At 45.4% G+C, this 26,796-nt stretch overlaps 9 protein-coding genes across 9 annotated transcripts; 4 read left to right on the forward strand and 5 right to left on the reverse strand.

The window, feature by feature from the left end:
- Positions 1-909: 909 nt before the first annotated feature.
- GL218_05166 (uncharacterized protein) lies at positions 910-4,562 on the forward strand (the record flags this gene model as incomplete). Its single annotated transcript, XM_033581812.1, has 5 exons — positions 910-1,203; positions 1,271-1,620; positions 3,712-3,965; positions 4,023-4,258; positions 4,404-4,562. 5 exons carry the CDS (start codon positions 910-912, stop codon positions 4,560-4,562), a joined length of 1,293 nt encoding a protein of 430 aa, XP_033435370.1.
- A 351-nt stretch (positions 4,563-4,913) lies between these two features.
- GL218_05167 (uncharacterized protein) lies at positions 4,914-6,164 on the reverse strand (the record flags this gene model as incomplete). The annotated part of the gene is made up of 1 exon (XM_033581813.1): positions 4,914-6,164. One exon carries the CDS (start codon positions 6,162-6,164, stop codon positions 4,914-4,916), a length of 1,251 nt encoding a protein of 416 aa, XP_033435371.1.
- A 1,241-nt stretch (positions 6,165-7,405) lies between these two features.
- Positions 7,406-8,512, forward strand: GL218_05168 (CBL-interacting protein kinase 33; the record flags this gene model as incomplete). The annotated part of the gene is made up of 1 exon (XM_033581814.1): positions 7,406-8,512. The coding sequence occupies one exon, from the start codon at positions 7,406-7,408 to the stop codon at positions 8,510-8,512; it is 1,107 nt and encodes a 368-aa protein (XP_033435372.1).
- Positions 8,513-11,776: 3,264 nt separating this feature from the next.
- GL218_05169 (alcohol dehydrogenase) lies at positions 11,777-12,906 on the reverse strand (the record flags this gene model as incomplete). Its single annotated transcript, XM_033581815.1, has 3 exons — positions 11,777-12,634; positions 12,699-12,709; positions 12,771-12,906. 3 exons carry the CDS (start codon positions 12,904-12,906, stop codon positions 11,777-11,779), a joined length of 1,005 nt encoding a protein of 334 aa, XP_033435373.1.
- A 1,246-nt stretch (positions 12,907-14,152) lies between these two features.
- Positions 14,153-14,758, forward strand: GL218_05170 (uncharacterized protein; the record flags this gene model as incomplete). The annotated part of the gene is made up of 2 exons (XM_033581816.1): positions 14,153-14,196; positions 14,293-14,758. The coding sequence occupies 2 exons, from the start codon at positions 14,153-14,155 to the stop codon at positions 14,756-14,758; spliced, it is 510 nt and encodes a 169-aa protein (XP_033435814.1).
- A 475-nt stretch (positions 14,759-15,233) lies between these two features.
- On the reverse strand, positions 15,234-18,327 carry GL218_05171 (4-hydroxybenzoate polyprenyltransferase, mitochondrial; the record flags this gene model as incomplete). The annotated part of the gene is made up of 4 exons (XM_033581817.1): positions 15,234-15,599; positions 15,699-15,853; positions 15,998-16,459; positions 17,523-18,327. 4 exons carry the CDS (start codon positions 18,325-18,327, stop codon positions 15,234-15,236), a joined length of 1,788 nt encoding a protein of 595 aa, XP_033435813.1.
- Positions 18,328-18,835: 508 nt separating this feature from the next.
- Positions 18,836-20,709, forward strand: GL218_05172 (Bifunctional solanapyrone synthase; the record flags this gene model as incomplete). The annotated part of the gene is made up of 6 exons (XM_033581818.1): positions 18,836-19,011; positions 19,063-19,397; positions 19,450-19,511; positions 19,568-19,658; positions 19,710-20,043; positions 20,229-20,709. 6 exons carry the CDS (start codon positions 18,836-18,838, stop codon positions 20,707-20,709), a joined length of 1,479 nt encoding a protein of 492 aa, XP_033435812.1.
- Positions 20,710-21,993: 1,284 nt separating this feature from the next.
- Positions 21,994-23,809, reverse strand: GL218_05173 (Bifunctional solanapyrone synthase; the record flags this gene model as incomplete). Its single annotated transcript, XM_033581819.1, has 6 exons — positions 21,994-22,268; positions 22,331-22,536; positions 22,599-23,026; positions 23,117-23,178; positions 23,226-23,563; positions 23,613-23,809. The coding sequence occupies 6 exons, from the start codon at positions 23,807-23,809 to the stop codon at positions 21,994-21,996; spliced, it is 1,506 nt and encodes a 501-aa protein (XP_033435811.1).
- A 1,676-nt stretch (positions 23,810-25,485) lies between these two features.
- Positions 25,486-26,774, reverse strand: GL218_05174 (uncharacterized protein; the record flags this gene model as incomplete). Its single annotated transcript, XM_033581820.1, has 4 exons — positions 25,486-25,844; positions 25,903-25,979; positions 26,031-26,530; positions 26,580-26,774. The coding sequence occupies 4 exons, from the start codon at positions 26,772-26,774 to the stop codon at positions 25,486-25,488; spliced, it is 1,131 nt and encodes a 376-aa protein (XP_033435810.1).
- Between the last annotated feature and the right edge of the window lie 22 nt (positions 26,775-26,796).

A 26,796-nucleotide genomic window follows, 5' to 3' on the forward strand; every position in this document is an offset into this window, starting at 1 on the left:
GATTTTACTTATTAATTTTTCACCGAAACAAGCACTAGAAGTAAAATTTGTTGTGTCTGTGACCATATGATAGCATAGAAGGCCGGACCTGTAAGGCGGAGGTATGATTGATTAGCCGGCCCCGGATTGGCCGGGCTCCGATCCGGATGAGGTCCGGGTGCGGCGTTTTCCACCAATTAGGAAGTTAGGCGGAGCCGGGATTTCGGGATGCAAGTGTGACCTTAGAAACGGCAGGCGGGGGAAGATGTTTGCTACACTAGCAACCTGTGCACCTAGATGGTTAAGTGGATTCACATACATGTACTTGTGTACTTTCTTCATCTGAAATGCTGGAACTCCCTCCAATAAGACCATAGGGTAGTTAAATGAGCAGATTTTGTATATGATTGTTTTTCAAGATGTTCCATTCTAAAATATTCTAGGTTCTAATCCTGAACACAGTATCTAAAACGTGCCGAGTGGGTATTAAATTGCTAATATTTTGAGATGATTAGGTGTTTTGAGATGCCTGCTGGACTTACCAATAGTTGAATCATGCAAATTTTATTTCATAGGTATCTACTTACAAATAAGTATCTTTATTCATACATACCTATGTATCTCCAGACGAGAGAGATCCTCTTCAACTTGATCTATCATGTGCGTCGGATAGTGACCGCATTTACCGACTTGTTGTTTGGTACGACTAATCCTTGGCTAATAACTCCAAGGAGTTTTCCGCAGGCTGCTTGATTAGTAAGAGCAGATCTGACGTATTAAATGACTCTGTGGCACAAATTTCTAATGGTTCTGACACTTTAATTGAGGGGGTCCCTTGGCCTATATACCGAGTCTTCCGCCGTAGTTTTCCTTTCCCAACTACCACGCTACTACTTTACCTCTTAGTCTGTTTTGAAAATTATTATCACAATGGCGGCTCATCGTGTTCTCTTACTTGGTGGCAATGGAAAAGTAGCTCGGTTGTTAACACCGATGCTCCTTCAACGATCGTGGGAGGTTGCCAGTATCATTAGAAGCCCAGATCAGGTTGCGGAGTTGCAGCAGATTGGAGCGCAGACGAATCATAAGGGCAAGCTGGATGTTCTTGTCCGCAGCATCGAAGACGTCAAGAGCGAAGCACAGGCCAAGACCTTGATTGATGAAGTGAAACCTGACTATGTTGTCTGGAGTGCTGGTGCTGCAGGGAAAGGAGCACCGGAGAGGGTATGAATATCGGCGTTAAGTCTGAATTTTCACTTAAGTCCGACATATGCTAACATCCTCTTGTCAGACTGAGGCAATTGACCGCGATGCTGCATGTCATTTCATTCGCGCATCTGTTGCAACCCCGTCAATCACTAAATTTATATTGATATCCTTCAACAGTTGTCGTTATGAGAAGATGTCCTGGGTGACCGAGGAGCATTGGCAGGAGTATCTCAAGACAACTCGTAATCCGTTGAATAGATACTACGAGGCCAAGATCGTAGCGGATAAGGTGCTGTGGGAGGAGGGAAAGAAAAGGAAGGATTTCGCAGCAGTTTCCCTCCGTCCGGGCATATTGACAATGGAGCCCGTTGGTGGCGTTGCCTTAGGGAAGTATCCGCGAGTAGCAGGAACAACAAGCCGTCCATCCCTTGCGTATGTTACAGCCTTGTTACTAGATTCTCCTAACCTCAAGACTTCCTGGTTAGACATACTAGATGGCGATGAGGATGCAGACGCAGCCGTGAAGAGATGTATTGAGCAAGGAGAGGATTGTGCTGAAGGAGAGCCCTTCTATAAACCTTAGGTTAAGCATGGCATACCATCCACCTAAAGCAGATTTTTGGGGGCAAAGGGGGAATTCTAGCTCTTACTGTATTCACTCGTTTAACATATAGGCTAAGCCGTGTAAAATATGAAAATTTGGCCTCTTAGCACAATCTTCGACTATACCGTCGCCCCCTCCTTTCTTTCCAGTGTAGATCGGTACCGAGGTGTACCAAGTATTCCCAGGGGACAATACCGTTATTGGGGTCTTTGATTGTGGCAGGCTAGTTGGGGATGGTAATGCGAGGAAGATGAGCTGGCATGTGAGTAGTGTTCGAGACTTTGCGCTGGAGTTCTTGCAGGCTGGAGTTAGTGACGATGCGTAGTCCTAGGATGGTATGGGTGCCTGGATTGTGCCTTGCTAGTGATGGGCGGCATTGCCTACCGAGGGGGGAAATCATAGGCGGTTTTGGGCTTGGCATAGAAGATTGACGAGATGGAATATTTAGGGGATTAGGAGGGTATACTACGGTTAGACTGCGGGTAGCATACTTTATAGACTGCCGCAAATGGTGCGGGAGGCCATAGTCCTTCCGGGGGTCCGCGAATCTACCGTGCACTACGATAATCGGAGCAGCGCCGCTAGAGAGGTCACTAATGATATCGTGATGAGTGGAACAGGCGCTATCTGTTGATTTGGGTCTCCTCTAGGAAGTCTACAACCGTCTTTCAGACTTCAATGAACCTTTACAGGATCTTGTAAACATGATGTAATGATGCATTGCCGAGGGTTGTTCTACTAGATTACCTGAGCTGATTGTGAGTTCGCAACATGGCACCCTTCTTGACTACATCTGGTTCTAATTTCTGTGAAGACCTAAGCATTCAAGCTCAGCTGTACGAAGTAGATAGATCCAAACATCTTCATGCCCAGCAAAGATCCCTCTCTTCAATTACCCTGCCGTCTTCAGCTGTTGACCCGTCTTCGGTACACAGGGTGTATTTTCCAGGCTCCGGTACGTTCGCAATCAAGTACGGTCCTTTGAGGGCGCGTCCGCCACCGGTCGATAGGTAGACCTTATCATTTGGACGAAACTTGCTCTGGTTTATTCTTAGCTTAGCTTAGATGAAGATCGGAGTGCCTATGGAACGTACAGCTACGTAAACCTTGACCCTAGGCCTCTCACCCCCACCGCCTTGGTTATCCGTCGACTATGGCGTTCGTTAAGTATCTCGTAACCTGAGCTAGGATTTTCAGCTTACTGGCACCACCCGATTCTCCCGCTGATTTACCATTGAATTTTAACAGTTGGCTGTTTAGGTAAAGATATTACGTATTAATACGATAAATGAGGATTTCGCCCGACCTTAGTTGACGAAGTTTCGGGCTTTCACAGTTACGAGAATATGAAGTGCTGAACTTCGCATCATGGCTACCAAGATAGGTAGGTGATTAAAATTTGACCAAAGCATCCCCGCATGAGGCTTTTCTATGTTGCGTCCATGTTGCGTCCATGTTTCTTGCTGATTGGTGTGATTTGGTACCTATGTATGTACATAGTCGCTTATGTGGGTGGTAAGCGTTGGATATGTGATGTGTAGGATGGACTTAAGTGCATAACTAGAATTCCGACCAAAGGGATTGTTTTAAAGTCTTCTGGTGGCAAGGTATGAAATGGATTGTAGCATGCCGCCGAAGCATTAGACTGCCATCCTGACGAAAGGCTCCGGCGAGCCTCGACTCAGTGCATGCAGGCTGCGGCCGCCGAGCGGCTATGATAAACACAGTAAAGTACTCGCCGAATCCTCCCCCAGTCTCGTTTTGAGTGTTCTTTTTGAGATTGAGATCCATCAACGGAATTCTGCAACACGCTGATAAAGAACTATGCTAGGCCACATATCTCAACCGACCCAATACTCCGGTATAATAACCTCCTCACCCATACTTTGCAACAATATTGACATTGAGATAGTTGACAGATTCCGGCCAGGGTACCCCCGATATGCGGCACTGCTAGGCTCACATCCGACCTTTCACAATTTCCGTCGCTTCGGTCGAGTGCGTATGCGGCTTCTGCTCATAGCACAAGATCGTGTGGCCGCCCTGGAACAGCAGTTAGACCAGATTGATGAACAAGAAGACCGCCAGTTATTTCTAGGGTGCATGCGTCGGGACAAGAATGTCGAAAGACAGCAAGTACTATCTGACCTGAAGGCTGCTCTCGCCGAATATGGTAAGGACAGGCCCCTGGGAGTAGCATCACGAAGGTATGGATTTAACCGAATGATAGATGACATGTTAGAGAAGTGCCGTACAGTGGTATCTCTCCCGGCATCAAGAGGGCGGGACGTGCAGAACTTAAGAAAATGGGTTGATGGCACTGCCTGCCTGGATCGCCAGGAATCGAGCTACTTAGAGCACGAAAATGACCTCATAAACCCCGTTAAATCCTTAGAGAAATCAACGGCTTACACAGAGTCATTTGTAGAGGAGTGTATATTCTGGCTAGAGACACTCATGCACAAGGTGAGCACCCCTATCTGTTGCCGGAAGATTTACCTATTCATGGCCCTCAGGTGTTCCCTCACCTCTCAGGTACTCGTTTAACTACGTACAGAATAACAGCAGACGATCACGTACTGCTTTTGGGACCTGCACTACAGAATTTCAGTCGCTTCTTAGCTGTCATAGTTGCTACGGTAGTGCTTTTGGGCCCGACGATTATTTTGATGAAGATACCAAATTCATTGGGGCGTATAGTGGCAACTATGCTGTCAGGCGTGGTATTTCTCATGACCCTATCGTTCTTCACCCAAGCGAAGGCATCTGAAATCTTGGTTGCGGGAGCAAGGTAAGATTTTGATTCCGGAACACATAATATTAAGATGGCTAACGCGAGTAGCTATGCAGCTGTGCTTGTCGTCTTCATAGCAACGGATGCAGCAAATACAGGGGAAAATGCGGATTAGATACCGACCGATTTCTGAGCGAAGGGTGGGTGGCTATGGGCCGTATGGCTGGTCAGATAGCGGGTTAGAATTTGGTAGAAAGGAGAAAGTGAAAGTACAAGACGCCACATCTATCCTATAGATTTAGTCATTATTTTAGTTCCCCCCATCGAAGACTTCAATTTAGGACAACTACTTAATTCTTAACCACAGTTCCATTATACATCAGGCCTTCAGTTCGGCTGGATACCCTCTTTCAGCCTATCAATGACCTGGCTTTGGAAAGCTCGTGCTAAAAACGACCCACGCTCATCATCCATCTTAACTCCGAATGATGACTGGAGACAAGTATGAACAGCGGAAGCGTAAGCCCTTCCGATATAATGCGGAAGGCGGCTTGATGAAGCGGTTTCGAACAAATTCCGCAGATCTTCTGGTTTACTCGTCCGTTTCGAACGGGGATCTCTCATATCCGACGCGACTTGCCATAAACCAATCTCCAGCATGACCACCCCTAGAGAGTATATGTCATGAATCTTCCGATGTCCACGGCGCGATGGGCCCTGCCTGTTTGGGTGGCGATATATGTCGAATGTGTCGTCATCAGGGGGCTTCCCAATGGATGGGTCCAAGTCTGGTCTGGCGAAGTCAAATCCATGGAGAAAGGGTTCCCTATAGTCGAAACGTTCCTGGCCAGGTACTCTGAAGAATATGATGTTATGGCTATTAATTCCTTGGTGTAGCCAACCGACCGAGTGCCATTTCTGTAGAGCACTGGCTAGCAAAAATGCTATTCGGAGTCTCTCGTCCAGAGTCGGCCTCGTGGAAGCTTTCGCTGTTCTTATGATCGAATGTAGGCTCCTATACTGGCATTGAGGCGACTGGTATCGCTTAGGCACCTCGAATTGAAATGTGTACTTGTATTCTAAGGGCTGGTGGTCCCATGAGAGGCACTTTAGAGACCGGAAGTCTGGACTCTTAGATGAAGTCAAGAGATTCGCGAGGAGCTTGACTCGCTCGGTTAGTCCAGGAAGCTCGGCCTTGTCGATGTACTGGCTATACTCCTTGTATTCGGCAATTGCATTGGGAGACCCCAATGACGCGTGAGGTAAGTTGTCACCCGCATTTTCGGACTGCGGAGTCGAGATGATTTGTCGAAGTCGAAACTGCTCTACCATGCCTAGGCCATTAACTGTATCGTCATGAATAGCTTCTTCTAGGTTATCTTGATTGTCCATGCCGTCGGCGCAAAGAATGTTTCTCTCTAGAGTTTCCAAGACTTCGTTATTTCCAAGGCTTAGTTTACGCAAAAACTCAGAAGCTCGAAGTTTTTTCTCCTCTGCATCCAACTGTGAAAGATGTGGCCCATGCTGCTGGACTTGAAAAAGCTCGACCAGGTTTACAACCTTGTCCCATACTTTTGTTATCTCCTCTTTTGAGGGCGAATCTAGACCCTTGAAGATGACCTTCTCACTTTTAGCCATGTCGTCAATGGCACCACTGATCTTGGAGGTTGTCTGGCACACCAACTTTGACACAGCATGTGGCGTGTCGGTGCCTAACCAATGGCAGAACTCGTCAAGCTCATATGAATTTAGTTCCTGCTCAACTTGGACTAGGAGATGAATAAAGGTGGCTTCTGAGGCTTCTCCTCGAACTAGTGTGGATGTGATAGTAGCGGCCTTGAAGCCCGGGTGCAGCTGAACTGATCCTTTGGTTTTCTTGAGTAAGATGTAGATTGGAGTTGCCCAGAGATCTACTTTGCGATTACACATTTGCCCATGTAGTAAGTTCATATCGACGTGGCCATCATCCTGGAGTTTCTGGCGAATCTCTCGTATGAGGATATTTGTGAAAGAGGTATTGCCAGGTGCCGGTGTTTTCATTCCCATGGCGGACGCTGCCATTATTTCAAACCTGCTACGCGAGTTATGGCGCGCTCTGCCTGCTTGTGCTGCAAAGCAACAGTCTAGCAAGAGAAGTATATCTGTATCTGAATTGTTGATCTCATCAAACTGATCTTGAATCATGTACCACTTCAATATTGGATCGCCCTCCTCATGTCTGTTTGAGCCTCAGTATAACGGGATGACAGGTCGCCCCTTAATTCTCAAGAACTTACGCTGCCCATACTGATCTTCTTTCCTGTCCTTCATATCTATCATCGTCTGCGTCACCATGTCCACCATAGTGTATGATGAGGAGAGAAGATGCGCCTTTCTCATTCGCCACACTTCCTATGTCGTTGAGCGAGGTAGTTATCAATTGGAGGAGTTGGGCATAACTGTTAGTCGTTGGTATAGGAAACTCTTTGGCAGGGTACCCGAAGTCATTCTGGAACATTTCTCGCACAGCCTGGCCTTCCTTTCGGTACCCCTCGTGGCCATCTTTCCAGTAAAGAACAAGAACTTGAACACTCTCGTAGGTACGTCGGCGAATCGACGACTGGAGCCGGTCGTTGAGCTGATTGTACCAATCATTCATATTGTTTTGTTCGAAAACCATAATGATGAAAAGATGAAAATTTTTACCCCTTTCTTTCTAACAGGGCGAATCAATTTTGGGTGTGTTACACGACATGAACCTTTCGGCGGGAAAGTTACCTTTCAACTATGGCCTACTACCTAAGGTACCCAGATGATGTCAGCCTCTCTCCATCTTCCGTAAAAAGCTCGGAGCTAACACCTACAACGCACCGATTAAATATTAAATATAGATTAGAAACATGCAGAGCTACACCACTGCCTCATCGCAGTTAACCTTCGTCTATAGTCGAAGACGCTCCTCCAGATTTTACGAGAACGACGTGTCGGGCCGACAGGAGACGAAGGACATTATTGCCAACATTACTTCCGAAAGTCAACATGATCGTGGTCTTAACCTCCTTATACAGGTTATCGACTCCAGCGGCTTGCATGGGCCAGCTCTATCTTGTGGTACCAGACACTACTTGGGGCAAGGCTCCCAGTTCCTCGTGACAAAACAAACAATCATGACGTACACCCATACTGGATGCGAACACGTTTGGGTCGCCATTAAACAACCAAAGTTCGTCCTGGACCACGACCAGAGTCTGAACCATGGGCACGAATCCGCTCGAAGATATTTGAACGACGTCTACGTAGAAGTCGCAGCGCTGACAAACAAGGCCCTAAGGCAGCACCCAAACATAGTTCGATTATTATCATGGACTTTCAGTCAGACCGGCATTCACTCGCCCATCTCACTCGTCATGGAGCTGGCTGACTGGACACTCAACAAGTATTTAGAGGGAAAAAAAGAAAATGCAGACTACGACGAAAAAAGGGACTTCACCTGTGACATCGCCAATGGCTTAGATGCCTTGCACAAGAATGGATTCGTCCACGGAGATCTAAAACCTGAAAATATCTTGATATTCCAGCAACATCATCGTCGTGTCGCCAAGATAGCAGATTTTGGCTTATGCGTAAGTGATACTGAGCTTGCGCACGGTGTTTGTCTGGGTGGAACTCAGGGCTGGCAAGCTCCCGAAGTAGAGAGTGGGCGTCTCTTGACCTATGATGGGTTGATAAAAGCGGACAACTATTCCTTTGGACTGCTAACCTGGAGCATGTTTTTCGAAAATGGGCAAACGCCGCCTAACGAGCTTCGGTCTAATCCTCAATCCGGCATAGAGCAGAAGATAAAAAACGCCGAACACACAATCCTTGGGACGCTATCGTTCTTGGAACCAGTTCTGCCAGCCTTGTTACAACCCGAGCCAGACAGAAGGCCGGAGTCTCTGACATCTCTCTTCCCTGCAGCCGTAACAAATGAGGACTTCAAGTTACGTTTCAGCCTGTTACGGTGACTAGCAAGAGTACTAACTTATTATAGTGATGAAGAAATTATAGATTACGAGACAGCTGAAGTCTTTGATTACGTCTCCCAGGAGTCAGGGTCTATTGAGCGTCCTCTGCCATCATACGAGCATATGATCGAACGTAGATTGCCATGTTTTTCCTGGGAAATTCCTATCTTACCGGATGAATTCGCCAAGGGGCTTTGCTTTGGTACAACCGAAATGGTAGCGAATACGGACCCGACTATCTTGCTTGGTGCCTTCCTTGCTCAATCTATTGAAGTTATCAATTTCCCTGGTATTGAAGACCAAACAGTACAGCTCCTTATAGCTGCAGCTTCGCAGGATTCTGGGGCATTAGGATGCTTATCGGCGAGAGCTATTGTTCCAGCAGTGCTAGAGTATTTTGGCCTACAGCCAAGACCTGATATCGCACACTGCCTTCAGAAGTGGTCGCTTGATGGAGTCGCGAGTGGAGCTACTCTCGCAAAGCGATATATCAATGATCTAGACTCTGCCCTGGAGAGCTTCCAGCTCCGTGGTGGCTACAATATATGGTATTCTACTATCCAGAAAGAACCAGCCGCGTCTACTCCTATGACGAGCGTCCAAAGAACAGAGTTAGGCTACAACCTATTACACTGGTTAGCCGTGTTTGGGACACTAACCGAGATATCCAACTACCTAGAAACGGTAACTTACTACGATATCAATGAGAAAACGGACAACGGCGAAACTGCGCTATATCTCGCATGTGCACGAGGTTCCTGGGATGTCGCTGTTACCCTGATGGACCACGGTGCGTCCGCTAAACACCGATGCACGAGTTTTGGTGTCACATGTTTGCATTGGATTTTTTGCTTCCCAGAACAGTTACAAGAGTCTTTTTTAAAGAAGATATTGGAACATTCCGGCACGATTCGTGCTATAAGCTCGCATCCTTTGCCGTTCCCGCATTATCCATTTACTCTACCGGCAGGAACTCCGTTACATTGGGCAGTTGCTACTTCAAGCCACTCAACAATCAAAATCCTTCTTCAGTATGGAGCATCTCTAAGAACTGGAGACCAATCCGACCCTTACATATATGACAATCGAATTAGAATCTTGAGAAGATTTGGGGGCCCCAATCAGGAGCCTTACTCCTTTTCAGAGAGCTTTACCTCAGGGCTCAACCCCCTAGATTACGCCGCTCTAGAGCACGAACCCTTTATCTTTGAGCTTATCAACTCTATGGGCCTGGAGGTTGACATCAATCGTGTAGATGAAGAGGGACTTGGTCTCTTGCACCGTATAAGTGCTAACCATGTGCGCCACACGACAAAGGGTGCTAGATTCTCCTTTCTGCCTTTCCAAGGGGCTCCTAGGCGCCAGAAAGCAAACCTGAAACGCGTTGTTTCAGCAATCAAGCAATTAGGAGGGAATATGGACTTATTGACAACACCAAATATTCGGAGGGCTCAGCCTAGAGAGACCTGGTGGTCTGATATACAGAGAATGACCCCGTTGATGATGGCAGTTTGTGGTAAGATGCCAGCTTCAAACCTAAATGTCGTTAGCGTCCTACTTGAAGAGGGTGCTAACCCTAATACACCGAATGGAGACGGCGCGACAGCGCTACATTTAGCCCAAGTGCCATTCGATAGGGGCAAGTACAATGATACTATCAAGCTCCTTTGCTCCTCGGGTGCAGACGTCAATCACAAACAAAATGATGGCACAACTCCTCTCCTAGCAGCAGCTAGACATGCTGGCATTGTGGCTATAGATACCCTCTTGTCCGCGGGTGCGGATGTCACAGATAGAGAATGGGATCCCAATACCTCTTTCGAGGGTGCGAGCGTCTTTGCATATGCCGTCGCTGTTCATGGAGGATGGGAGACGAATAGAGTTGACGTGCAAGTTGCCAAGTGTTTGACAGAACATGTTTTTCCACTTCCACTAGAGGATGCCCGGAGAAGCATATTAACCGATGGCGACTTGGACGGCTGTACATTGGTTCACCTATGCGCGGAAAACGGCATGACGTCTACCTTGAGTGCGCTACTCCAGCAAAGATCAAATGTTAACGCTTTGATGTGGAATTATGAACGGGAACATGTTGAAAATAGAGAGGTGCGGATACTGCACATGAGCCAGCTTACTCCGCTTGATATTGCGGAAGAGTACAGAAAAAGAAGGATCGATAATCAGAGCCGCGATGATTTGAGAATTGCACGTCACGAATTTGATCGCCGATGTGAGAGATATGATTTGACTGTTAAGATCCTGAAAGACGCGGGGGGCAAATCGGGTCCAGGACTGCGATTTACCAGGCAAGTACCCTGGCCAAGAGATGGCCCAATTCTCTGGGAGTCAAGATTTCGTGAGGCTAGGGATAGATGTTTGCTAGAGGAGAAGTAATAGATATTGCTATAGATGTTAATGTGGAGATTTATTTTTACTGGGCAACATTTCTTCGTTACAGCACCTAGCTAGGTAAACATCATGGCCAATTTGTGGTCAGAATAAGCTATGGCGTATAAAGTGCTTACCTCCATCAAGACAATGCGCCGCACCCGCCGCCGAACTTGGCACCACCATTGGCCCCCAAGTCCCATCCGTAAATTGGCTATGCGGGATCCTCTGATGTACAAACAGGACAAATTATACACCCCGGCACGGAGCGAAGCGGCATTTCATGTCTGTCGATGTGTTCTTGGCAATGGCTTTTCCACGCCGTGTAGCCGCCTATAATATTATTACATATAAAGCAAAACTCGACAAATTTATAGTTAACATTCCATTTTTAATTCCCTTGATTTGGGAAAAGATTTCATTTTGTTAACATATTTTTAATATTTCCCCTAAGCTGTCGTAAGTAAGGGCTAAGCCTCCCCTAAATAGTGCTTAATCAGGCTTAAGTAAAGCGGCAAAAGATGGTGTAGAAGATAGGGGGCTAGCGAGGGCAACTTTCGAATGATACAGCACGTAATATAGACAACGAATAGTACTTAAAATGTACTGCTGAAATATAAACTAGCCCAGTTACTATACGTACTTGTATATAAAATTAAAATGTGTAGTAAATCTATTGTCTTTCCATACTTCTATTTAACTTATTTGTGGCGCAGTTTCCAATCCAACTCGCCCTTGAAACTAACACTCTAAACCTCTATCAATTCCCAGTCTATGTGATTGCCTTCTATAGTTAAAGTCATGCCTCATATAATCGAATATTTCGTACTGTGTAATTTCCCCCCAAGCTCGAATAACTCATTCCGGGCATAAGGATTACTCGGGCTTCAGAACCGCGCGGAAATGCACCTTGCCTTGCTCCAACTTGTCCATGGCGTCCTTGATACCAGCTTCCGTCATCGGGAAGGTTTGAACAACAGGCTTAATATTGTGTAGAGCAGCAAACTCAAGCATACGCTGGTGGATATATCTCGGAGCAACAACGGATCCTTGGACGGTAATGGCACCCAATAAAAGGGGTAAATAGGGGATGGAGAAATTGCCCTCGTCGACGGAAAGAGGGTGAATCCATGCTCCTGGGGCTAGGATGGGGATAAGCTGTTCCCAGTTAGGCTGGGCTGAAGTGCACACAAGCAGGCGGTTCAGCGGCTGTGACACTTTAAGCTCCTTCACGTCCTTGGTGGCGATAAATTCGTGCGCTCCTAATCGCATAGCCTCGTCCTTCTTCGAATCAGTGCCGGATAGAACGACAACGCGGCATCCCATCTTGGCAGCAAATTGAATAGCCAGATGTCCAAGGCCACCAACTCCCATCACACCGACAGTTTCTGTCTGCGTGGTATTGTAGGCGTGAAGAGCATTAAAAACGGTGGCTCCGCCGCATTGCATAGGTGCAGCATCCTCATCTGTCATGCCATCGGGGATTTTGAATAGGAAAGCTTCTCTCCAAATAGCGTGAGATGCGAAGCTGCCTTGGTCCCGGTCTGCGAATCCGTACATAGCACGCTTAGGGCAGTATGTCTCGCTGCCGCTTAGGCATTGCTGACAGTGGCCGCAAGAGTCATGCTCGTAACCCCAGCCAACTCTGTCGCCTTTCTTTAAGAATTTGCATGCCGGTCCTGTAGACTCGACGATACCAACTCCCTCGTGTCCTAAGACCATATCATCATTTTTCTAAATGCCAGGTTAGTAAAAGTCTTATATCACCACGCTTAGACCACGTGAGAGTATTACATACGTAATGGAGATCTATATTTCATGAGTTAGTGACCAGCTTCTTCGAGTTTCATAGACCTAACGTAAGACTTACCAGTTCCACATAGTCCAGAAGCCGTAACTTTAACTAGGACATAATCTTCCGATAATTTCTCTGGTTTAGTCGTAGTGGCCTTCTTGGGCGCGCCAGACTTGTCGCCTTTGAAAACTGTGAAGGTAATGCTAGACATTTTTTCTGTTTAACGTATTAAGTATGGGTATAAATGGGTCTAGAAGTATTATAAGGATAATAGAAGTCGTATGATTCCAGACAAGCAGCTCAACTAACTTATCTTATATATCCAAGCAAGATGAAAGTTTTTTCACATTATCCATAACGACCGAGGCTCCTAACCTTACAAATCATATCTTCATCCATGACGTTGAGACGCAGGTGCGGAAGAGCCCGCATTTAGTGTAGAGACTAGAATTAGTTGTTTGACCTTATTCGGAAATTCTTCCACGGCGGTAAGAGATTGTGGGCTTCAGGAGGCAAAGGCCCACAATGTAAAGTTAGCTTAATTCAAATTCTTAAGACTCGATATCAGGGTCTTCTTGTCATGATGATGGGATTCTACGATACTAATATAAACCAGCTTGTGAACGTCTACCTCTATAAGAGACCTGATAAACTGGTATTTGAAAACACAACTTCTGGTCTACTTACATCTTATTCTGAAAAAAAAAATTATTAAAGCAACGATGGCGAAATCGGTGAATTTCTCTGATATGTCTTAGCCTCGGAGTTGCTCCGGATATCGACGACACTAGTTTCGTTAGGATATCTCAAAGCTAGAAACCTCTCCACTCAATCTACGGTATTTGCCTAGGTATTATCCACTATATATATGAAATTATTGCCTGCCGGGCAATTAAATATCCCATTGACTTCACGAGTGGTTACGTAGAAAAGGCTATAGTGGGGCAATTTATTGACGTCTTTTTTTTTGTTTAGGGGATGAATTGTAGAGATGTAGGGATAGGGGGTTGAGTTTTGACCCATGATGAAACAACAACACAGGAAGCTTTACATATAATACCACATTTATACATCATGCAGATCGCGCATAGGTTTAACTAATATTTTTAGATAGGCTTGCAAATATTTGAGTATTTTACCAAAATCTTAAAAGTAAACGAGCGCTTCTATAAACATTAGATATGGTCACGACATCGTCGTATCTAAACTTATAAGCTTACATAATACATTGGTGCTTTTATTTAGCCTCGGCATCTCGAGCTTTATCGATAAGCGTTAAAGATAATTGATTGCAGTATAGAATGTCATCGTAGGTAAGCTTCGAACTATAATTAGATATTTTCGTTATAGTCAATTCCAATCGTACGTTTATAGTTCCCTCAGCCGATTCTCTTCTTCGCTGAAATTATAACTTGAAAATACTCTTTTCCCTCGTGTTGCACCCCCTGACGGCAAAGATGGAGAACATTCCTTATTCAGATTCTGATATGACTTTCACGGGGTATGAAGCTCCTTTTTCTTTTTCTTTTTTTGATAGTGTCTTGAATATGAAAAACGGACCATGAGTGTCTATTTTCTGACCAAATAAATTTATTAGCTTTGAAGGCGCCATAAGCACCCGTGTTATGACCCATCCGCATCGTTCCTTTGCTTTCGAAGTGACCTTTGATCTAGCTCATCCGCGCCTCATCGCTTTAGGATCGCAGAAGCCTCCTCTTCATTTCCATCCGTACCAGGAAGAGTACGTGCAGGTATTGGAGGGACGCTTGGCCGTAGAGGTAAACGGACGTGAAGTCGTATTAAGTCCAAGTGATGGGGAATTTCGTCTACGACCATGGGTTGACCATCGATTATATCCGCCTCCATTGTCCCCCAAAGATGCACAGGAAGACGCTGCGTCGACGCTAGATAGCACGACGAAGTTTCTACTTTCAGGCCAACAGACATTAAAGGCCTTTAAACTTGACAACGTCTTCTTCCAGAGTTGGTATGCGTATCAGGACGAGATTGTGGTTGGTGGCAAGAGGCCTGACCCGATTCAAGTCATATCAGTGAGCTATTAGGCTTTATTCTCTCCCTTATCTAACTTGAGCCTATCTTGTGTATATAGGTAGCTAACATAAACAGACGTTCGACGCAGGAGGCTCATATCTATCGTTGCCGTGGTGGGTTCCTTTTAGGCATAGAATTTCTCAAGCCGTTAGTATTTTGGTTGGGAGGTGGCTTGGGGGTTTATTAGGATACCAACCATTCTATCGCGAATGGTTAACTGAAGAAAATTGGCAATTAGCCTGTGAGAAGATGGAGTCTTCATTTTTTCAGAGACGGTTTGCAGATCGTAGGCACTCGAGTTAAACAATTAGTCTCGTATATAACCGGTTTTCTAGGCAGTCACAACTTAGTTACAGCTATGTTTAAACGCAGATAAAAATGATATGAATCAATCCTAAGGTATTATTAAACTTATGGCATTCTACATAGTTGCTTAAGTCCCCCGCTAAAAATCAATCATCTCAAGGGTTAGATATTGCTACAGTATTAAGAGTCAAGGGCCAAAGAAGTGTTCTCCTTATTGATCTTAGCCCAAGTTAAACTCTTCGTCCATAGTGCTTCCTGCTTCAGTTCCTCTTTACTCTCCGGCGAACTCTCATCCTTCTTCAGAAGAGTATAATAACCAGCCTGGCCCACGTATTTTGAGTCAACGGCTAGCTCGATAACGTCTGCTCCGGCTGGGGCCGAGAGGCGCGCCGTATGATCTTTTAGCCGAATCAGGGGTAGAAGAGGTCGAAGAACAAACTTCTGCATGTAAGTGAAGGGCTTTGGAGTGTTAACTCGAAGCGCACGTGAGTCGATCAGGTTCCCGGGGTTAATTGTTACTACTGTGATCTTGTTTAAACTCGGGTCCTATTAAGAATTAGTCAGGTTAATTATCTGCATGTAGTTATCTGTATGTAGCTTTGGTATAATAGACCACAATCATTCTCAGATAGTTTAGGTACTAACCTTCTTCAAATGCCTATCCAGTGCATACGACCATGTCACAATTGCCAACTTTGTATTCGCATACTTCTGGAATCCTAAACCTGTCTTGTCGGCCCCAATATCGGCCTTAACGAGCTGTTCGAGGTCCTCTGGGATTTGTGGTGGATATTTCTCCACTACATTGATAACGTTAGTCGCGGCCTGGTGATTCGGCATAAACTAGGCGGCAGCTAAAATTTCGGTTCCCGCGGAAAACGTGGGGAGTTCGACTATGCCGGAAGACAAGCTAGGATTATGATGATACGAAGAGAGATACTAACATGAGTTCTTGCCAGGCCAATGTGCATCGCTCGAAAAAAGTACAACTCTTCCTCCTTCCGGTCCAAAGCTCCCTAAGAGACGTAGCACTAGAGCTACGTGGGCGATATGGCCAATCTGGAAGGTCTTCTCGTAACCATCTTTTGTGAGCTCAGGGTCGCGGACGAGATTCCAATAATACGCATTGGCGATGATGGCGCTAAGTGGAGGATACGAGTTATCAGCTACCCCTTTCTCAATTTTGCTGGCGAAATCATGGACGGCCGAGAGGTCAGCAAGGTCAAGCTGGTGGATAAATGTCTTTGCATTTGGGTATTTCGATACTATCTCACGCAGTCTCTTGCTGTTGGCGTCATCAACATCTCGTACGGTTAAGATAGCAGCATATTCTGGGTGATGACGAAGGAGATGGTCAACAGCGTGTATTGCAAGGGACCCATTGGCCCCTGTGATAAGAACAGATCCTATCATGTTGAACGTGCTGTCTTAGCTAGATACCTAGAGAGGCGAGACAGGGTAGGTAAGCTAAAGACAGCTACAACCTACAAATGACCTAATGAATGAGTTCGGGGGATATTCGGAAGCCTATCTCAAGCTAGAAGGACCCGAAGGGATTTTGACCTTGAGAAATATCAACATGTTATTACAAACCAATGAAAAAGGGGTCCTACAATAACGGTGATATCAAACTGAGATTTCGAGTCACCGAACAAAAACGGTTTGCATACCGTAAATGAATACCACCTAGGACATATTCCCCATAAAATATTGACCATTCACATCGAGCCAAGTGATGTCCCGCATACCTTTTCAGGAAACTAAAATATTACCATGTACCTAAGTATCTTCAGGATCTATATAACTACCTCAAAATAGTTCTCATTATAGGTTGTTTACCGAGACCGTTACATATATGTAAGTACCTAGGTACATAGCATAATATTACGACGTTGTAGGTTCCACTGGAAAAAAGAACCTGTTTTTAAGCTCAGCACGTGTTGAAGAAATACCACTTAGATGCAGCTGTCGGTATCCAGATTTTCTAAAAATTGGGCTTTTATTCCTAAACGATATATGCGACTCTATAACGATGTTTAAAGAGGAAATTCATCCCTGTCAACTAAACAACACCTTCTATTGATCTTACCAAATGCGTATAGTGCTATTGCTACCGGAGCGTCTTCGGACGCCTAAGTTCCTTGTAAAGGTTCCATCGTAACTTGAACTTATACCTAAGAAGTCCCTTATTTTACAATCTTAGTAGGTATTCCGAAAGTAACCCAATTGTCATTGACCCCCCGGCAAGCCAAAATCCATATCTAAACCATAACCAGCAACTTAAGGAATCTCCGAGATCCACATTCAAGATCATTATTCCCAGGGACGCGAAGCAGCCCCCAACCGCCAGGATGTAATACCAGGGTCCCATCTGGGCTAGGTAACCACTTGCAGAAAGCAGACCCAGCATGCCGCTCAAAAGGACCCAAAGTAAGTGCTTCGTCTTATTCCCACATAAAACCGCCATACTCTTTAGGTTTATTTTGGCGTCATCCTTAACATCCTGATGTGCGTATATCGTATCGTAGATAACCGTCCAAAGGATGCATGCAAGGAACAGGAACGCAGTTGAATAATTCTCCAGGGGATCCGCGTCCATCGCCAGAGCACCCATGAAAACCCCCCACGAAAGACAGAATCCTAGAACAAACTGAGCGAAATAGGTATGACGTTTCGCGTAGGGGTAGTATATCGTAGCGATGATGTTCGGTACTGCCCAATACGCTGCAACCTTCTGCTTTGGAAAGCCGAGAAGGAATACTGCGGCGCTAGCGGCTTGCGTCACGGTGAAAATGAAGGCAGCCCGGGGTGAGATGGCACCTCGAGCAATAGGACGATTGCGAGTGCGAGCAACTAACTTGTCGACAGCAGTATCGATCAAATCATTCCAGCTATGTGCGCCATTGGAACAGAATAAACTGCCCCCAAGAAGTAGGACGGCGGCAGTCCATAGGGCTGCGGGACTTGAGCCCTGCTGCAGGATGGCCGAGTGGAGAATACCAAGGAAATGCGGAATATAGATGAGGATAAGCCCAACAGGGGGGCTAAGCCGAGCCAATTGTATGTACGGAATCACCGATGGCGGGAGGCGACTAACCCATTTACCCGTATGACCACCTCCATATTGCTGGCCCAGCCCGTCGTTGCCGGTACTTTCCTGTAAAGGTACTTTCTCGTGAAGCTCACTAGTTGCCATGGCGGAAAGCTGGCGCTTCGAGCTTAGTTGGGCTTTTCGTAGTGTCGATTTAAAGAGGAGACTCGAAACCATGTTCATACTTCAACATCGTTGGCTTCTGGAAAAGGTAGCTATACTTACCTACTTAAATATTCAACTATCAAGCCTGATGCCGAGGTTTGAACAAGCTAGTAGTCGTACCTAGTCCAATCTTGTAAATCTATGCCTGCCCCCCAAAAAACCAAGGTACTGAGATACATCAGTTTTGGTTACATGGCCCGTCTATAGTCCCAATCTATTCTTATTTTAATCTTGACCGTTTCTATAAGTGCATAGTGGCGTGGATGGCCCCTAAGTGGTCCCACTGATCTGATGGGTGTGTATCTTGCTCAATGATCCCAATGTTCAACCAAGGCGCAGTCCCAGCACTCTACAACAGCCACGAGCTACTACAAGAGCAGGTCGCTAACTTAGGACAATGAATGCGAGGTGATTAGATAATCCCCATAAGTGGTCTTCCAAGACATTTCGATAAGTAGGACAGCCTTTCATTAGTAAAGGTTGATGCCATCTTGTTCACTATTGCCAGCCGTCATACTCTGACATTATGCTGAAGCAGCTATCCCTCCTAGCCGCTTTCGGCTCACTTTATTCACACTGCCTAGGGGTGGCTCTTACTTATGAGTCCAGTCTTCCGTTATGTAAACAACTCGACAATGCATTCGGAAGCGCTATCATCTTTCCTAATGATACGGAATATTCTACTTTAAGAACAGAGAATTGGTAAGCTTATTAGCAGAACATATGTCTAGTTACGGAAGCTAACACTGTAAGGTCTCAAACTGCGTGGAAGACGCCGACCTGTATTTTTCAGCCGGAGTCTGTAGAAGACTTGCAGAAGGTTATTCCTAAATTGGTAGATGCCAATGTCAGCTTTGCTGTGCGCTCAGGAGGCCACTCCCCGTCGCCTGGAGCTGCAAATATCGATCAAGGGGTCTTAATTGATCTTTCGAAATTCAATGCCGTAGAATACGATGCTGAGAATAATGTGGCCAACATTGGTGCTGGTCAAAAATGGGAGAATGTTTACAAGCAGCTTGATCAATTCAATGTCACCGTTGTTGGCGGAAGAGTATTAGATGTCGGTGTAGGAGGGCTAATTCTTGGAGGTGAGTCTTACAGTTCCAAACTTAGAACAACAACTAACATCTAAACCAAAAGGCGGCCTCTCCTATTTGTCTGATCTCTACGGTCTAGCTTGTGACAACGTGGTAGAATTCGAGGTATGATTCTACATTTACCGAGTTTATGACATACGATGATATTAACTGCTTACTAGGTTGTTCTAGCTAATGGGTCTTTCGTCCATGCCAATGCAAACACCAATAAAGATTTGTTTTGGGCTTTGAAAGGAGGAGCTTCCAATTTTGGTGCGTTTGTTTCCTACCCCTCAAAACTTACCTAGCTAAGACATGCAACAGGTATTGTAACTACGTTCAAGCTCTCGACATATCCTGTCCAGCAAGTCTGGGGTGGAATAAGAGGGTACACGCTGGCAGACGTTCCGGAACTACTTACTGCCGCCTTCAAGTATCAAACAGCGCCAAATAAGGACCCTTACGCAAATCTGATGCTCCAAGGGTTTCCTATTAACGAGTCGTTTGGAGTTATACTTAGCTTGATCTACCTGAAGCCGGAGCCGAATCCTATAGCGTTCGAGCCGTTCTACCACATCAACACTACATTCGACACTACAGCGATCAGTTCCTTCTCGGAATTCCTTAGCGGACAAGCACAAGCACAGCTCCCACCGAGGTACGTATTTGCCAATTCCTTCAGCACCATTTGACGATTTACAACTCCAATCAATTTCGTATAACTTGAAGAAATGGAGTCCTCGTCACCGAGGTTACCATGCCAAGTCTTGCCCCTTTTCGTATATTAGCATACTGCACTCCTACCCCATTAGTTGATTGAGGCGGATTCTAATGCAGGTACAGGATCGATTGGTTTACTACCACTTTAACCCCGAGCAAGGAGTTATATGACAAGATTGGGTCTATTGTAACTACATCAAAGGCGCTAGACAAAATCCGCTCGGCTACTGCGGGATCTACCTCCTTCTCTATACAGCCAATATCCAGCAGTGTCATCGAGGCTGGTAACGCAAAGGGTGGTAACGCGTTAGGTTTAACGGCCGTCAACCAGACTTGGTTCAAAGTTGATTCTGGCTGGTTGTGGCCAGATGATGATGATGTAGTACATAGCGGCTCAACGCAGTTGATCGATGAGGTTCAAGCTGCCGCAAAGGAAACCGGTAACTCTCTACGGTACATTTTCATGAACGATGCAAGCTGGGATCAGCAAGTCATCGACCATTACGGCACAAATAACGTTCGGAAGTTCCGGCGGATACAACGTGAGTACGATCCAGACTTGGTGTTCCAGAGGTTGGTCCCGGGGGGTTATAAAATCCCATGATGTGATGGGAAAAGGAGCGATAGGAACGGTTTCCGTGTACAAAACATACGTGAATTCGTATAGTAGGTATTAGTTATTTTTAAACCAATGTTCATACTGTTCATCATACGTTGTTGAGATCCTGAATTGCAGAATGCTTGCTTACGTTGGAGTCCGAGAGTCCCTTGTTCGGGATGCTGCTTAAGTGCTTACTCTGACCCACAGGAAGTAAAAAAGCCACAATACCTTTCAAAATCGTATATATTCCAAGATCTAGCCGTTTTTATTGAGATCTCATCCTGGAAAGGTCCAGGTTTATTAGTGAATTACAAATAATTAACAGGTTTTTACATCTCGAAGGAGTTAAAAGGATCCTAGACCTACCTTAAACGGACAATTAGGATTCTAAGTTGTCCGGAAACATCCGTGGAAGTCCGCTATATCCGGTAATTAATGTCCGGGGGAGACTTTAAGGTACCTTTTAATAAGGGCTTACGTCAATTAGCTGGTAGGACTTCAATGTTCTAGATGCTGCTGACGCGGGGTATTTGCTTGGGACAGTTTTACTGTCAAATCAGAACTCAACTCGTAACGTAGCAGTGCATTCAGCTATAAGACCGTTTAAGCTTACATACTCCAGCCGTTGTGACACGGCCTTGAATTTAAAGTATATTAGGCTGTGCAACCCACCATGTTGGAATCATGTAACCTGTGGTGTCTTCTGTATGTGAAAGGCGGTGACACTACCAAGATTCTCACAAATGACATATGATATTTACGGAGCTATACATGGCTAATGTTGCCCTCCATATTATGGTCGTATTAGATTCGTAACGTGCAATTCATTTTTTTCCAGGTCGTTAAACAAGTTTAAATTTCCCCCTTGTCATGGTTGATTTCTCGCTTCCAACTTTTTTTCCTCTCAAAAGAGTAGGATTGTGTAACCCCAAGTGCAGCAAGAGTGACATTCACGAAGTATGTTAGAGTTACTATCACAATCCTTTAAAACGTGTCTATTTGGAATCAAGATCCATGCTATCAAGTAGAGACGACATGAACCAAGTCAACGGAAATTGCGACTAACTACCTGGAAATCATACTACTACATAAATATGTCGCCAAAATAGGGAATGGTTGCAATGTAAATAACGTAATAATACATTTGTCACTGGTTCGACACTCTTTATATGCTATGTTTAAATGCAAAAAGTACTTAATAAATTATCCTATCGATCCAATTATCTATAACCGCCATCTAGAAGGCGTCTCCTAATATAACTTAACTAATAGATTAGAAATTATAGTTTACAATTTAGAAAGTAAGAACCCGTCGTTCTGTTGCTTCTGGAATAATTGCGAAGCATCATACTTCTGGGAAATTTGCTTCAGCTTGTTGACATTTTCAGTACCGTACGACGCGAGCGGGTTCTGGTCTCGAGAAGCGTCGTTCATGAAGGTGAATGGTAGCGATAAGCCTCGCTCGTCTCCTAATTCCTTCCATTTCTGGCTGGTTTGGATCGAGACCGATCTTACTAGATCATCGTCCTTCTCGTCATTCCAATCAACAATTGTCGTCCACCCTAGTAATTATTAGTTAGGTAAGTTATATACGACAGTATACTTTAGAAGAGGTTAAACTTACATCCATGGTTTTCTTTTGGGATATTCATTGGATTTCCCCCTTTCTGTTCTCCCTGTATGGCAACATTCTTAGGAACAGGCTGGATAGTGAAACTTTGGTTGGCTCCTGTGGCGTTGCGAACTGCAAGAGCCTTCTCTCGCCAAAAGGCATATACGTCCTTGTAAAGTTGGGCGTCGATACGGGTACTAGCAGCTCGGTAATCGTGGCTGTTTACAATTTCATTAGTTAGTCCCTATTCCAAATAGTTTTTAGAAGTATCGGTACGTACCGGTCTGACCCAGTTCCAGTACTAGCCATTATCGCCGTTAAGGCAGAAATTGAACCGTTGGTTGGTGGAACAGCGACCATAAGTGGTTCTATGTCTCTAAAGGGTGCAAACGCGCTTGGTTGATCCACTGTTGGTTCCGAATATACTAGGCCAATGCTGATGGAGTCAAGAGAAATACCAAGACCCACGGTGGCCTTGAGATCGGTTGCGCCTTCATTCTCCTGCCACTTGGCATAAGCGTCCAAAAGAACGTCAGCTTGATCGACCGAGTATACCGACGCCTGATACCAGATCCCTCTTACGGGTACGGTATTTAGGTCAAATCGAGTTACGATTCCGAAGTTAGGCCCACCACCCTTCAAAGCCCAAAAGAGATCCGGGTTGGAAGTAGAGCTGGCATTAGTGATCGTGCCATCCGATAGGACAATCTGGAGTTCAATTTAGTACGTGAAATCTAAGCCGAGACCTAGGACTTGGTTGCCACCTGCTCAGCATATTCATCAAGGAGTACAACATACCTCAAAGTTCTTCACGTTATCGGCAGCAGTACCAAACTGTCCTGTAAAATGAAAGTAGCCCCCTAAAAGTGTTAGAAATACCTAGGAACAACAGGGGCTTATAACATACCACCTAGTATAACTCCTGCTACACCGACGCTGGGAACTCGCCCACCTATAACCATAGCTCCTTGTTCGTCTAGAGTTGAGATCACCTCACCCCATCGAGCCCCGGGACCGATACTCGCCACTTTCTTGTCGCAGCTCAGGTCGATTTGATTCAGGTTTTGCAAGTCCACAAGAATTCCTCCTTGTCCTACGCTTGACCATCCAGGGTTGGGAGAATGACCACCGCTGCGAACGGCAAACTTGACGCCGTAATAGCTAATCGTTTTGATGACCTTGGATACATCTTCTGCTGTTTTCGGTTGGACTATGCAGTAAGGTTCGGCGACACATGCTTTGGACCTAGATACGTATGAGGACTAGAATGATGAATAGACTGCGTAGAACTTACCAGTTTTCGCCCACCACTGTTTCGTTCAGGGGAGATGTATCAACTATCGATGCTCCAAGACTGAGTTGTGCCGCTGTACAAGCTGCCTCAACAGAGTTTGCATCAGTTGTTTCCGTACCATACTTCTCCTTTAGGGTTTCAGCTTGTGCTTCCGACAAGCCTACGCTTTTGTAAAAAGCTTGGAATTTTTCGCTCATATTGTCACGAGATTCAAGGTAAGGGCCTATATGTGAGGTAGAATCGGCGAGCGCTATGTTAGAACCGACAATGCTCAGCAGTGATAATGCACTGATAATACTGGAGAGCACCGCCATGGCCCCTAAAGCTAGAAAGAGAACGTCTTTCTTGGCCCTCTCTAAATGCAACGTTATGCAATTGTCCTATCCTAACGACTGGTCATTAGTAACTCTCCCATTGTGCTGTACCGATATTGATGTTGTGTTACACTTACCTGGATTAAACCAATAGGGTTGCAACCTCTAGCCCGTTGGACGTTGAGATGCTACCGAAATATGCAGGACTAAGAGGTGGCTGGGCTATGTAATCGTATTGGAGCACCGATGCATAGAAGCATAGAATATTCTTTAGAACAATGATAGAACAGCGATTAATTAAGTCAAGATCTACTCAAGGACTCAAGGAGTGTCTTTTCAAAGAGTTTAATACTTCGGACTTTAAAACCATCTATTAAAATCGCTTCAAGCTCGCAATCCGATCCTACCAGCTAGTTCATTTTACCTATACGATTTTCAGCAATTATAAGGCCGCAAGCAGGCTAGCCTCAGCTTCAGCTTCCGCTTCAGCTATGAAAGATAATGCCATGATCTCAAACAACCCCCCGGAGAACACCCCTTTTTTCGAGTTACGAAAGTACATTGCAGCTAGAATCCTTCTATGGACATTCTAGACCGGTCTTACAACATCCTCTATCTTTTTCAATGATGCCAGCGTCTCATCTCACCTAGTTAGTACTGTCCGAATGCTGCAAATACCACCACCCTTTTTTACACGCAGGTGCTTATTTCCTGCCGCAATTCTCCGGAGCGGGGAGCTAGGCCACGCGTTTTGCTACCTGTCTATTTAGGTAGTGTAGGCGACGAGTCGGATTATTGTCACCCTCTACATGCAATGCAGCCTACTATTCCACCCCTTCGGATAACACGGACTAAATACCTCATTATGTTATATTTTGTAATGATGACCTTGATTATTAAAGCACTGTGCCGTAGGCAAGGGACTTCTAATTGTTATGGATAAGTACTAGCCTCCGTCCTAACTCCCCAGCTCATATGCACGTAAGTTGGAGGATCTACCCATCTTGTAGATATACCCAATCTCAATGTAACATTATCGTATCAATATTAATTTCGCACTGTATCATCTAACTTGATTGGCGCGCTATTCGATATATTCCTACCTAACCTAGGTAGGTAGGCAATAATACATTAAGATGTCCTTTTGTCCTTGACTGTCAGCAGACCTGAGACTGTTTGGACACATTAACCTGTTTTCAATTCCTTGCTCATCGTAATTGTATGAGAGGTAGTCTAAAACCGGTCTTGAGGGTGAACAGAATTTCAAGATTATTCAACGAAGACTCGTATTCTGTGCTATTATTGATTGAGCGGATACGTTTGGCAATAGTCATTTCTCTCTCGTAGATAACTTCGTTAAATTGTATAGTTACATTGTCTTTTTTTATAACTTTTCAACTCCTATATACACCTTCCAATTGTTTTTAGGCCCAAGACTTATCATCTATATCGGCGGGAAACGCCGCGTTATAATACAGAGGATCGGTTGACGAGCCGCTAGATTTACATGATACGACAACTTCCAGGGCCGTATGACGTGATGCCTAAATTCGCAAAAATCAATAATAACTCCTATTATCGGTAGATTGCGCGCGGCTATCGACTTTGGACCTTCCTGTATCCCGTAGCTCGATCTGCGATTCGTTCAGGGGCTGAAATCCTCCTTTACTAGGTGTCTGCTTGTGGCCAAACGTCGGTGGGTTTGATTGAGAGTCATACGTCGTAGTCTTCGAAGTCGAAGTTAAACTAGACCACACTTTCGTGACACGTCCTGCAACTAACTTCATAGAATGGCCGAGTGCTGGCAGCGATGCTCCAATGAGGGCGACAGTAGGCTCAACTTGAGATGGAATCCAGAATGTCTCGCCGTAACCAGCGAACGACCCGGCAATAAAGCGGGAGGCGAGGTATTGGAAAACTAAGAACTTCTGTTAGATAAACAGGATCAAGATGAAAAAAGTCTTGATAATACTAACAGACGGGATCCGTAACCACAAATCTTCGAATGCCGTCCACAAACAGAGCTAACTTCAATGCAGCAGCAATGCTGGCCCTGAATTTTATATAAGTTTCTGCTCGAATACTCTGGAGGGGAACTACTCACGCTGCACCCAACATGAAGATAACCAGGATACCAATACGTCTTCGCCAGCCCATATTGAGCTTCAAAACCGGGTATATTGGGAATAGGAGCAAGACGACGTCGTACGCTAAGCTAACGCTGTAGAGGCCGATCGTCGAGTACGTATAGTATAAATCGTTGCAGTGTAGAGGATGCTGTAGAGGGTCCCATGCCCAGTAGAGTGGTTGGCAAGCCCAAATAGGTGTAATAGAGAAGACCACGACGTAGACACCCTGCAAGGCTAAAAACGCATATAGAATCCGCCTGATCGTGACATTGTTACCGTGTCCAAATATGCGCAGGTAGAACAGGGTGATAGACACTCGGATCGTGCCTGACATTATAGGGTATAGCCATGCCGTCGCTACGATTCCCTTATACCATAGAGAATACTCCGCTATGGTGATTTCCCATAGAGGTTTATCGACTCCCGCATTGAGGTTTATATAGGCTGCTAGACTCGACCAGCCGATGTACAATATCTATCCGAAATGAGAAGCGATCGTCTGTAACGGAGTGTCGTTAACTTACAGTTGCCGGTATGATGGCATAATCATCCGGTCCCAGGTTTTTGGATCGGGCTCGAAGTGTCAAGCGTGCTACGACGAACCCGGTAGTAACAATGCAGAGAGCTATACAGGCCGCTGCGATTCTGTATACCTTATGGGTGTCGTTGACCTCCGTGGGAAAGGGGATCAGTTCGTCTAGAGGCACAGATGCAGCCATATCTTGCGACGATGGACGGTAG

The sequence above is a fragment of the Daldinia childiae genome (assembly GCF_008694065.1).
Source record: "Daldinia childiae strain JS-1345 chromosome Unknown Scaffold4, whole genome shotgun sequence".
In the NCBI taxonomy this organism is placed as follows: Eukaryota; Fungi; Ascomycota; class Sordariomycetes; order Xylariales; family Hypoxylaceae; genus Daldinia; species Daldinia childiae.